The sequence below is a fragment of the Manis javanica genome, chromosome 13 (genome assembly GCF_040802235.1).
Source record: "Manis javanica isolate MJ-LG chromosome 13, MJ_LKY, whole genome shotgun sequence".
NCBI lineage: Eukaryota > Metazoa > Chordata > Mammalia > Pholidota > Manidae > Manis > Manis javanica.
In genome coordinates, this window is record NC_133168.1 from 49,257,455 (window position 1) to 49,270,892 (window position 13,438).

The 13,438-nt window shown below is 36.5% G+C and overlaps 1 protein-coding gene and 1 non-coding gene across 4 annotated transcripts in view; one reads left to right on the forward strand and one right to left on the reverse strand.

Annotated features, from left to right (window-relative positions):
- The window catches only part of LAMA2 (laminin subunit alpha 2), a 588,333-nt gene that overhangs the window by 374,127 nt on the left and 200,768 nt on the right, over nt 1–13,438 (forward strand). For all 3 annotated transcript variants that reach the window (XM_073219597.1, XM_073219595.1, XM_073219596.1), the window contains one exon: nt 4,926–5,137. In XM_073219597.1, the coding sequence (XP_073075698.1) occupies nt 4,926–5,137 (212 nt within the window). The remainder of the gene's footprint in view (nt 1–4,925; nt 5,138–13,438) is intronic.
- LOC118967824 (U2 spliceosomal RNA) lies at nt 8,911–9,101 on the reverse strand. The gene has a single exon (XR_005055072.2). It is a non-coding gene; the product is annotated as a U2 spliceosomal RNA (small nuclear RNA).

The window sequence follows — 13,438 nt, forward strand, 5'->3', positions numbered from 1 at the left end:
ATGCATCTCAAACTACAGCTCAGGTGGATAGAAATTCCAACTTTATATCCTGTATCTCAATTTAGTTTCCATTCTGAGACCAAATTCTCTCAATGTTCGGGCTGCAAGAGCTTGGAAACATAATCTCAGTCAAGTACATTTTAAATTTACACAGTTTTATGTATCAGTCATATCTCAGTTTTTAAAATTGAAGTTTTTTTTTCTCTTCTCCCTACCTCCCAGGCTTAAACCAAAGTTCTGACAAACTTCTTTAGTACCAAGATGCTTGAATGCTTGAGTGGGTATGTGTACGTATGTGTGAGTTTTGGGCAATGGACATATGGTTGGGCTTCCCAGTCTGAGTAATTCATCTAAGCATGTTTCTCCTGACCTCTTCCTTTTTCCTGTCCTCTGGATTAGCTTTCTCTTCTGGTCCAGCAGCTCTCTGCACTACTTGCATGCCCCTTGCGAGGGCACAGGACTCATTCTGTTGCTTTCATCCCCACTGGGGGCCACCAACATCTCTATTCTCATCACTCCCCCTCTGCCTTTCTGACTCCATCCCACTTTCCCTTTGGAGAGAAACTGAGGAGAAGGTACCACATTCATAGAAATGGCAACTTTTAGAGTCCAAAGTCCAGAAGATTCCTATGTTTCCTCCATCTTCCCTGTAGAATCCCTTCATTCAACCATGTTGCACAAAATGGCCTGGCTGCTTGATTGAAGGAAGGAAGAAAAATTGTGAACAAGAAGGTAGCAAAGCAAGATACAACAAAATATTGGTTGATATCCTGTCACATGTAGAATGCTAGTTGGTGTTTGGGAACTTTTGCTTGGGGCCAAAGCACCTGAACTTTGAGATATCACTGTTTTCCTCTGACTGGGAAATGTTTTAAACAAAGGAGAAGATAGAGAGTCAGAGGGTGAGGGAATGAGGTATTCATCATGGCACTTTGCTAAGATTCTGGCTTTTATCATCTGCACAGAAAGGAGAAAAAAATTAAAAACAAGGAGATAGTATCCTGAAGGGCAAAAAAGGAATGAGTGTTAGTACATCAAGAGAAATGAAAAAGAATATGGAGAAGTGAACAAATGCTGATGATACCTGCACTACCAGGCACTATGCTGCCTCCAGATTAAGCTTGCAGCTTCAACAACCTATCACACTTCATTGTGAAAGACATTTAAAAAGACTGTGGCAGGTTCATCTGATGGTATCCATAGGACCATGTGGAAGTTAGTGGGATATACAGATTGCTTGAACCCTGTGCCCTCAGTTTTTAACAACTGTTCCCTAAGTGAGAAGAGGGAGGTCAATGTCAAAACTAATTTCACAATTACCATTGAGGATGCAGAAGGCATTTGAATGAAACTGCTTAATATTTGGAAAATTCATTTATAATTTTCTCTGGGTTTCATATTTGATGTCAGAAGAGTTTTGTTTTGTTTTTTTAAATGTCAATTCCACATCCTATTTATTCTTTGCTTCAGAAATGTCTGACTGAATCAAGTCTAATTGCCATCTGATCACTGTGCTGATGAGAATGTCTATTCATGTCTGAGTCTCCTTGAACCCTTGAGTCCTGGATGTAGAGCATGTGGTTAGAGAAATAAAAAAAGAGAGATGGTTATACTTATAGTACCCTTAGCAAAATTGTGACTTCAAGTGAGGCTTCAAAAGGCTGTCAATATGTGGTTGGGCAGTTTGTGCACTGCACAGAAGTATTCAGCCACAGATGGGCTATTAAGGACTTGAATCTGCATGTTCTCTTCTCACCATGCTGCACCTTGGTGCCCAGCTATGCCCACTATCTCTTCATTTTTCTGCATATGTCCAGAGAAGACCCTTTTTTCTTCTAATTTGCAGAAGGCACCATAGAAGCAGGCACACTCTTTAGCTGATCCAGTCAAATGGGAGGTAGTAAGAATGTAGCACTGATACACAGCCACTCCCATTCATAATGCAGCCATCCTCCACTGCGCCTTTGCCAGTACTGTTCCCTCTGCCTGGTAGACTGCAGCTCTTGAGCTCCTCCACGTCAAACTAACTCTGCTCAACTTTTATAACTCAGCTCTGTCATCCTGAAAGGGTCCTTGGCTAATCCTAATCTGAGTTGCTTGCCCTTTTCTATGCTTCCATCACTTTGTATATCTTTAATACTTCTCTGCTGTATTTTAAGTATATCTTTCTTCTCCATTGACTGTTGTATAAAGACTGTGACTTATTTATATTATTACCATGTAAAAGTGCTCAGTGGATGTTTGATGAAGGATGGGAGGGAAAAAAGCAAAAGCTTTTCTAACTGGCTTAGAGAGAATGAAGCACTGTTTTCAGTCTGTAGATAATGGGAAGGTAGACCACAGATTTTAGGCAACAGTTGTTGAAAAAGTGATAGAGTAAAAAAGATATGAGAAAAGTCTCATCAGTGTTGCTTTCCTTTTCTTGTTGTTTCTTTCCACTTCTACCCTTCTTTCTGTCTCTCTCTCTCTCTCTTCTCCTAATATTGTTCCTAAGTTATCAATCAAAATGACCCTATTACATAACTGCCTGTGTTATCTAGGGTCTCAGCTACACTTAAAGGGTCTCTTTCTAAAATAATGCAATTTGATTTTTTGAAACTTAGCAGACATGGAAAGGAAGAGTGCCTTTGTTATGTCCAGATGTCCATCTCTAGTGAGGGAGCCAATAAGCTCTTTTTAAAAATGTCCTCATGCAACCTCGCATATGAAAGTGAGAGGACTTGAGATTTAAAATTACAATTATTTTTGCTAGAGTGAAAAACTGAGAACCTGGAGACGTCTAAAGGACTGTGATTTACACTAATTTTAATTAGGTGAATTGAACTTGATCACACTATAAAATACTATTATTAGTAATGAGTTATATGATTAGCAGTATTATATTCACTGATCCTAAAATTACTTTTTAATTTCTATTGAAACATTAATGGTGTCTAAGAACACCATTCTATGTATAGAAATGCATATGCACAGTAATAAAGCCTTGATGTACACTTTGAGTAAAGTGGCATATTTCCATCTGACACATACATCATCTATCATGTATATTACATGCTTCCTCACATGTCCTATAACAACAGCAATAAAAAATAAAAGATGCATCTTCAGTTATTCTATTTAATTGTAGTTATTTTTTTCATAGATTGAAGTTATTTTTTATTGTGGGAGAGTTTTGGACTTATTAATTGGTGTCTAAGTTAAGAAAAATGCCCAGATCTTGTGATATAATGCCATCTCTCCTGAGGGCAGTAAGTCATTTTGAGAAAAGTGAACTGAAAATAATGGGTATTTGTTGGCTGTGATAATGATCATGTGTATCATTATTCCAGTGGAGCAAAGTCACTTTCTTAATGGTAAACAAAATGAGATGTGAATATATGTGGATGCAATCACAAGCTCTGAATACCAACTAAGACAAGAATTTGGTTGAAATTCAAAAGGATTTTCTGATTATTTTATTGAAAACCACTTCTGAAGGGATTTGGGGAGAATTTCATGTACTAAAATGTTAGCTCATATTTTACAATAGTGAATTAATGAGCAATTATATTTGTCAGGATTCTTCCAAGTATTATTTATACAGTGACTGTCCCAATTTATAAAATATTATTTGAATATTGTTCAAACTATTAATCTCATATACAAATTATGAGAAAAGGCTATTTCTGCAAGATTATTATGGTACCTACAAATGTCCTAGAAAACTTAGAATAATCAATGTATCTTACCAAATTAATGACTGCCCCATAATTACGATGTTATTAAAGTATCCTCATAGAAAATACTGGATTTAAACATTTCTATTTCAAGTGGTAGAAAGCATTTCTCTACACAATGACTTAGAAATAGTGTCCTGTTGGAATTATATTCTCCCACATTGCTTTTGTTGCTCCTCTATTTTGAACCTCACTGCAGACTTGTTATTTTGCTAAGAGGGCACAGATGACAGAGCTACCTGACTGCAGGACTTCACGTGCATTGTTTTGTTCTCCTTTGGCAATAGGAAGTATGAGAAAATGTACCTGTAAGAGAAAACAGAGCAGAATATAAACAGGTGTTCCTGTAAGGATGTATCTCTGCATCTGTAACATCAAGTACCAGGGTAACACATAATATATGGCTACAGGGAAATTTGATACTATATATAATTTAAAAATCTTCTCATAAGATAAACATTTTTCCCCAATAATATGTAAAATAGTGTTTAGTCCTTTAAAGAGAAAGATCTAGAGTTTGCTAATATGAATTGTGGGCCCAATTAAGTATCAGTTTGTGGCACGTTCCCATAATATGCGAGCGTACCTGCTTCTCAGTAAAGATTTCGGTGAAAACCTGCCTCTATATGCAAATGCAAATACATGCAAACCTATTATTAATGCAGATATACCCACAGCCCCCATCCAAATAATGATGAAAACCTTTTGAGTCACAGTTTTTTTTATTTAATAAGTTCTGAATTCTCACTCCTGAATTGCCTCCTTGAACCTGTTTCCTCATAACAAGCTCTGGCTTCAGCAACAGCAAAAAAGTGGACCTTACATGTTTGTACAGAAAACAACCAACTGAAAAAGATACATATGATGTGTTGTACTACGAAGGCTTTCCAGCATGGACCTGGACTCCTCGAGAGTGCCAGCAGCAGATTTCTTATTATACTTTGGTCTTGTCTTCAGTGCCTGCGACAAGATTTTTTTTTTTTCCGGCTGAAATCTAATTACTAGTGGGACTGGCAGGATTTCATCTTGTATCTATACTGCAGTTATAGAAAAACAGTTTTTTAATCACCTTGCATTTGAGAAAAGGAACACTTAAAAGGAAAACCTACCATCCTGGGAGAGGGGTAGCAGGAAAAATATATAAACATTGCCCCCAATGGGTTCCATGAGTTCCTTCCAAATACCTACTGATGAAATTTTTTGCCTTAGGTGTGCAGAAGGCTATTTCGGACAGCCTTCTGTACCTGGAGGATCATGTCAGCCATGCCAATGCAATGACAACCTTGACTTCTCCATCCCTGGCAGCTGTGACAGCTTGTCTGGCTCCTGTCTGATATGTAAGCCAGGTACAACAGGCCGGTACTGTGAGCTCTGTGCTGATGGATATTTTGGAGACGCAGTTGATGCAAAGAACTGTCAGCGTAAGTCCTGAACTATTGATACCCCTGACAGAATTGATGCATTGCTCCTCAAAGTAGCTGATGAGTTCTTGAGTGAGGATTGGAGAATAGGAAATTATGTGTAAAACATATATGATAGATGCACAAGCTATACATAGAGTCTGCATATTCTTTGTACTAATACTTTTTTGTACTAATAGAGTAAACCCTTTGAAAATTGCTGCATTGTTGAGGTGTCATTTTTCATATCTTAGACATATTTCTGTTTATGCAGGGAATGAAGATTTTAAAATAAATTTATATCCATGACAGGAAAGAAGAATTTGAAAGTTAGGTAGATCTATTTATCCTTATTGTTTATCTCAATTCTAATGATTTTGTTGAAATAAATGTATTTGCCCATATCATTTTATTAGTACCTGTCAGTAGGTATTAATATGTTATGCTTTCATATGTGAACTTTACATTCTTGCATTTGATAATAGGTGTACAATCCTGTCAATATTTTCACACACTGGCATTTGTAACTGTTGAGTGATTTAGCCTTCACCTTAGGGCTATTCACAGAACGCTATTTCTGCACTTTCCTTCCACAAAATTAGCTATTCCAGGGCTTCATCCCTTTTAATAAGTAAATTCCTCCTCTTACCTTCACCTCCTTAGCTGTATCATTCAGTGAGTTGCATAGAATTTATAAATGCTTTATATTTGTGATAGTATCCTATGCAAGTAAAACCAAATGGAATGTGAATCCAAGTTAGCCCTTGAGTGCTTTACATTGGCTTCAGCAGTCTCACCTGCTGTCATAATCTGTATGCAGAGCAGGTTCAGAGAATATCCCAACTGTTCACGTCAGCCAACTTCAGGCAAGAAGGGACTCTTCCAGTCATTCAGTTGCGTCCCAGGACCTGCAAAATTATAGAAACCACTAGGAATGTAGAGCCAGTTATTGTCTCTGTTGTAAACACCAAAGACCTGGTAGGGCGCTCCATTTCAAAAAGAAATATGATTTTTCTTCTCAGAGTTTTGGAAGGTGACTGCCAGCTTTTGACATTTAAAAATGACAGTTTGCTGAATCAAAAACAGATCACTCTCTGGAACAATCATCATCTATTAAGATCATCTGTAAATTTTTCTTAGAGGAGATCTTTATTTTTTATCTTTACATTTTATGTTTTTATTTTTTGCCTCTTTATTCCCTTTCCCTATTTCACCTATCCACCCCAACCCTTCCCCCATGGCAACCACCAGTCACTTCTCAGTGTCAATTAATCTATTGCTGTTTTGTTCATTTTGTTTTGTTTGGCTTTTAGATTCCACAATAATTAAAATCATAAGGTGTTTGTCTTTTTCCACCTGGCTTATTTCACTTAGCATAATACCTTCTAGGTCCATCCATGCTGTTGCAAATGGAATAATTTATTTCTTTTTTATGGCTGAATAATATTCTATTGTATATATGTTCCACCTGTTCTTTATTCATTCATCTATTGATGGGCACTTTGATTGCTTCCATATCTTGGCTATTGTAAATAATGTGTCATAAACATAGGGGTGCATATGTCTTTTTGAATCAGAGATTTTGTTTTCTTCAGATTAATTCCTAGAAGTAGAATTATTAGGTTGTATGATATTTCTATGTTTAGTTTTTTGAGGAACCTCCATACTGCTTTGCACAGTGGCTGCACCAATTTACATCCTTACTAACAGTGTAGGAGGGTTCCCTTTTCTCTACATCCTTGCCAACATTTGTTATTTCTGTCTTTTGGACAGTGGCCTTTCTGACTGGTGTGAGATGGTATCTCATTGTGGTTTTGATTTACACTTCCCTGATGACTAGTGATATGGAGTGTCTTTTCATGTGTCTGTTGCTCATCTGTATTGCTTCTTTGGAAAAATTTTTTTCTGTCTTTTCATTGGGTTGTCTTTTCTCTGGTGTTGTGTTGTATGAGTTCTACATATATTTTGGATGTTAACCCTTTATCAGATGCATCATTTAGAAATATATTCTCCCATACTATAGGTTGCCGTTTTGTTTTTTTGCTGGTGTCCTTAGCTATACAGAAGATTTTCAGTTTGATATAGTCCTGCTTGTTCATTTTGATTTTGTTTCCCTTACCCAGAGAGCTGTATCCAAAAAAAAATTACTGATGCTTATGTTCAAGAGTTTTTTGCCTATCTTTTCTTCTAAGAGTTTTATGTTTTCATGTCTTACATTTAGCTGTTTAATCCATTTAATGTTTACTTTTGTGTATGATAGTAGTATGTAAACCAATTTCACTCTCCTCTGTGTAGCTATCCATTTTTCCCAATACCATCTATGGAAGAGAGGGTCTTTTCCCCATCAAATATTCTTGCATCCTTTGTCATATAGTAATTGACCATATATGTGTGGGTTTTTTTCTGGACCCTATTCTGTTCCATAGATCTATGGGTGTGTTCTTGTGCCTGTACCATACTGTTTTGATTATTATAGCTTCCTGGTATAGCTTTAAGTCAGGGAGTATAATACCCCTAGCTTTGTCTTCTTTTTCAGGAATATTTTGACTATTCAGGGTCTTTTGTGGTTCCATGTGAATTTTAGGATTATTTGCTCTATTTTCATTGAAAAATGTTGTTGGTATTTTGGTAGGGATTGCATTGAATCTGTAAATTGCTTTGGGTTTGGATGACCGTTTTGACAATATCAATTCTTCCTATCTATGAGCATGGGATAGATTTCCATTAATTTGTGTCTTCTTCAGTTTCTTTCATCAGTGTCTTATAGTTTTCTGAGTACAGGTCTTTTACCTCCTTGGCTGGGTTTATTCCTAGGTATTTTATTCTTTTTGATGCAATTGTAAAGGGAATTGTTTTCTTGATTTTCTTTTTGCTGGTTCATTGTTAGTATATAGGCATGCAACAGACATCTGCATATTGATTTTGTGTCATGCAACTTTGCTGATCCAATTATTCTTATAGATTTTTTTAAATTTAGGGTTTTCTGTATAGTATCATGTTATCTGTGAATAGTGATGTTTTACTTCTTCCTTACCAATTTGGATGCCTTTTATTTCTTTTCTTGTCAGATTGCCATGGCTAGGACTTCCAGTACTACATTGAATAGAAGTAGTGAGAGTGGGCACCTTTGTCCTATTCCTGATCTTAGAAGAAAAGCTTTCAGCTTTTCACCATTGAGTATGATATTAGCTGTGGGCTTGTCATACATAGCCTTCATTATGTTGAGGTACATACCCTCTATACCCGTTTAGTTGAGTGCTTTTATTGTGAATGGATGTTGAATTTTTTTCAAATTCCTTTTGAGCATCTATTGAAATGATCATATGGTTTTTGTCCTTCCTCTTGTTAATGTGGTGTATTACACTGATTAATTTACAAATATTGTACCATCCTTGCAACCCTGGAATAAATTCCACTTGATTGTGATGGATAATCCATTTGATATATTCTTGAATTCTGTTTGTGAATATTTTGTTGAGGATTTTTGCATCTGTGTTCTTCAAATATCAATATACTTGATATACAGACCAATGTCTGTAGTTTTCTTTGTTGTAGTGTCTTTGTTTTTGGTATTGGAGTGATGCTGGCCTCATAGAATGAGTTTGGAAGTATTCCCACTTTTTCTATTTTTTGAAATACTTTAAGAAGGACGGGTATTAGCTGGTCTTTAAATGTTTGGTAGAAATCACCTGTGAAGTCATCTGGTTATGTTGTCAGGAGTTTTTTGATTACCTATTCAATTTTGTTACTGGTAATCAGTCTGTTCCATTTTTTTTTTTTTTTTTTTTTTTGGGAGGAGGTGTACCATTCCCGGAAGTACTGCAATACCAGGTCGATGCGTGGAGTGGACGGAGCAAGCTCCTATTCCATCTCCCTGCTCCAAAAATCCATTTAATATATTGTCCTCGGATAGAGGACGTATCAGATATTAAACTGATAAGAACAGATACTACACTTGATCTTAGCCAAAAGGCCGAGAAGCGATGTCTGTTCCATTTTTATATTTCTTTTTAGGTCAATATTGGAAGATCGTACATTTCTAGAAATGTACCCATTTCCTCTAGGTTGTCCAGATTATTGGCATATAATTTTTCATAGAATTCACCTATAATTCTTATAATCTCTGTCTTTCAATTTGTGAATTTAGTCCATTTACACTTAATTGTTGATAAGTGTGTACTTATTGCCAGTTTATTAATTTTCTGATTGTTTTTATAGTTCCTCTTTCCTTTATTCCTTTTTAAAATTCCTTTGTATATCTATTCTAGACTTGATGTTTGTGACTACCATAAGGTCAATGGTTGCTCAACTTCAGACAAAATCTAAAATTACTACTTCTTTATTCTTATTCCTCCTCCACACATTATGTATCAGATGTCATAATTATATTTTTTGAGTATCCCTTGATTAATTTTATGTATAGTTGATTTTACTACTTGTGTTTCTTGACTGCATACTTGCTTTGTTTTGGTCTGCTACCTTTATTGTATGTTTATTTTCACTGATAAAAAATATTAGACTTAACATTTCCATCTAATGAAGTCCCTTTAGCATATTCTAAGGCCAGTTTAGTGGTGGTGAATTGTTTTAACCTTTGTTTATCTGGGAAACTTTTAATCTCTCCTCCAATTCTGAATGATAACCTTACTGGGTAGAAGATTCTTGGTTGTAGTTTCTTCCCTTAAGGACTTTGAACATTTCATGCAACTCCCTTCTGGCCTGTAAAGTTTCTGCTGAGAAATATACTGATAGATTTATGGAGTTTCCCATAGGTAACTGTCTGCCTCTCTCTTGCTGCTTTTAATGTTCCTTATCTTTAATCTTTGCCATTTTAATACTATATGTCTTGGTGTTGTCATCCTTGGATTCACCATGTTAGAGGCTCTCTGTACTTACAGTACCTGGGTGTCTGTTTCCTTCTGCAGATTGTAGACGTTTTCAGCAATTATTTCTCCAAAGACACTTTCTATTCCTTTGTCTCTCTCTCTTCTCCTTCTGGTACCCCTATTATGCAAATATTGTTTCATTTGGAGTCATCACACAGGTTTCTTAGGATCTTCTCATTTTTTGAAATTCTTTTTTCTCTCTGTTTTTCAACTTGGTTACTCTGCAGTTCTCTGTCTTCCATAACACTGCTTCCTGCAATCTACTCTTCATTTTCTCTATTGTATTTTTCATTTAAGTTATATATTATTCAGCTCTGAATAGCTCTTTCTCAGATCTTCTGTCCCTTTATTGAAATACCCACTGAGACCATCAATTCTTTCTGTAGGTCAGTGAGCATATTTATGACTGCTACTTTGAAATGTTTATACAGAAGAGTAATAATTTCTGTTTCATTTAGCCATCTTTCTGGTTTCATATCCTGTTTTTTGTTTGTTTGTTTGTTTGCTTTTTTTGAACATATTCCTTTGTCTCCTCATTTTTTCAGGGTTTCTTTGTTTCTTCCTTTGCATTAGACAGATCAGCTATGCCCCTGTTCTTGAAAGTAATAGCTTTATGAAGTGGGCATCCTCTGGTACCCAGAAGCTTAAGATTCTTTGCTTACCAGTGCCTGATTATCTTTTGTGGGTGAGCTTCAATTGCTGTCAGTGGCTGTGGGGTGTGCCTGCCTTTCTCCCTGTCTAGCCTCTGCATGCCCTTTTTATGATACGTGCTTCTGCTGGGATTCACTGTGGTGGGGCTATCCTCTTCCTTCCAGTCAGCAGTTGGGGACTGGGCCAGGCAGAGCAGTTATGCCATGGGGCATGGGCAATGAGTCAGTGGAGAAGACAGAGTTTAGAGCTGGCTCCTACAAATGTCTGACCAGTTGAGCTGAGGGAGGACAGGGAAAGTATTGTACACCCTCCACTTGCCAGTCAGGAGCATTAGTATGCTAGTAGGCCAAGCAGGCCAGGAGGGGCAGGCATACAGGGAGGTGCTGCTATGCAGAAGCGCTGCTCCTTTGTTGAGCCAACAAGGGAGATGGGGAGTTTTAGAGCTGTCTCCTACAAATGCCTATCCATTTTAGCTGAGGGTGTACTGGGTAAGTGTTGCATGCCTGCCCTTTCTCTTCTGAGAGTGCTCCCTCCAACACCTGCCCTTATAGTGCACTTCCCACTGCTAGTAAATCTTTCAGACTACTCCCTCTGTGTTGGGTATCATCAGGCCCAAAGGAGTATGCCTGTCTTCCACAAATGACTGAGTCTCAGCCTCCCAGAGTGCCCCAGCTCTCCTTGGTGTTCATCCCCATTAATCATCAAAGCCCAGTGGAATGAGGACTTGTATCTCCAGGGCCAGCTGTGTCAAATGCCTCCCACTTGCAGGGTGTTATGGGAGAAAGGTTTGGATCACAGTCAGTCATGATTCTGTCCCTTTACCCTTTTCTATGTGGTTTTTTCTTCTTCACCAGGCATAGATGGGCTGTTCTGCAGTCTTCAGGCCATTTTTAGGGTTAGCTGCATTTGCTGAAGTTGCTTCCTTGGTGTGTACGTGGGATGAGGTTTTCACCTTGCCTTTCTACTGCACCATCTTTTCACAATCTCTCTACCTATCATCTGTAAATTGATCATTTTAATTTTCTTTTTAATTTAAATCTTTTAAAGCAAAATTTCCACAGGCTCAGAAGTGCCTTTCACTGTATCTATACTGTGGATTCATGGCATCTGTGTAAAAAACTTAGAGAGCTTCAGAAATTCTCCCATTCAGACACATCATGATGATGTAAATTTTTAGCTTTTCAACCCTTGGCAAGACATTTGACCTCGAGACTCAGTTTTCTCATTTATATATAAGGTCATAATTGTCTGTGGGGATTAAAGGATATAGCAAATACAAATTATCCATTCTATAGCTATCTGGAATCTAGGGTACTCACAAAGGGCAGCTTCTTTGGTAGTAGTGTTCATAGGTAGTTGTGAGTAATCCATGGTTCACTAATTTTAGAGCTGTGTTAATCATTTAATGACCTTTTTATCTTCCAGTGACCCTTTCCATAAAGCTGAGGGATGGTTCCACTCATATTATTGTGGTAAATTGGGTATCTATGGTGTGAACTTTTAAGAATACATAGAATAATATGGTATAAAAACATTTTGAACCATCACCAATTTTACACTGCTTGCTGTAGACATGATTATGGTTTTTAACACTTTTCAGCATGTACAAATATAGGAAGCTCACATGTTATCAATTTCTATAATTTTTCATAGATATAATAATTCTTTTATGCAAAAAATCCTCAAGAGAAGAAAATTTGTAATAAACCATTGTTCTTGTTGCCTGTATGTGTTCATGAAAAATACACCATTACAAAAAAACATATTTTGCTTTTTAAATATATGTACACTGTTTGTGTTATACATTTCATTTAAAAATATTAAACATTCTATATAGCCTTTGTTATTTTTATTTTTATTTTTTTTGAGAGGGCATCTCTCATATTTACTGATCAAATGGTTGTTAACAACAATAAAATTCTGTATAGGGGACTCAATGCACAGTCATTAATCAACCCCAAGCCTAATTCTCAACAGTCTCCAATCTTCTGAAGCATAACAAACAAGTTCTTACATAGTGAGTAAGTTCTTATATGGTGAACAGTGCAAGGGCAGTCATCACAGAAACTTTTGGGTTTGATCATGCATCATGAACCATGAACAATCAAGTCAGATATGATTATCCATTTGATTTTTATACTGGATTTATATGTGAATCCCACATTTCTCCCATTTTTTTTTTTTTTTTACTAAAATGCTGAAGTGGTAGCCTGTTATTTTTATGATCACATTAATTTATGGTCAACTTAATCTTGTTTCCCACTCTAAAAAAAATGGCTTCTAAATTCTAAGCCATTTGAGATTTTTAAAGTTGATGTATAATATACATGAGAAACTCACAAAAAGAAAATAAAAGTATATATAGCAATTCTATTGTCCAAATGAAATGGATATTGAAAGAAGACATTTTCTTTAGCCTTTTCTCATATCACAGTTATAGACTGCAGACTCTCCTTAGACCTTAGACTCTTGCCTAATGAAAATGACTGGCTACTGATGGGGCCAATTCCTCACTGTCCACCCAATGAGTATCAAGTTGGCAGGCACTGAAGGCCCAATACTAGAAGAAAAATCAAGGAATTTTTAGGAAAGCAGTAAATGTAAGAACTTTGAAGCAGATGAACAGAGGAAGAGTATAAGCTGATGGAGTAGCTGTTTGTAATGTATTTGTAAGTTGTGCTCTGATTGATCAAAGTATCCAGAGACATGAAATATACAAAATTTACCAAAACTATCTCTGAATAGTCTAAATTCCCATGTTACTTCCTCCCATACCACATTTTAT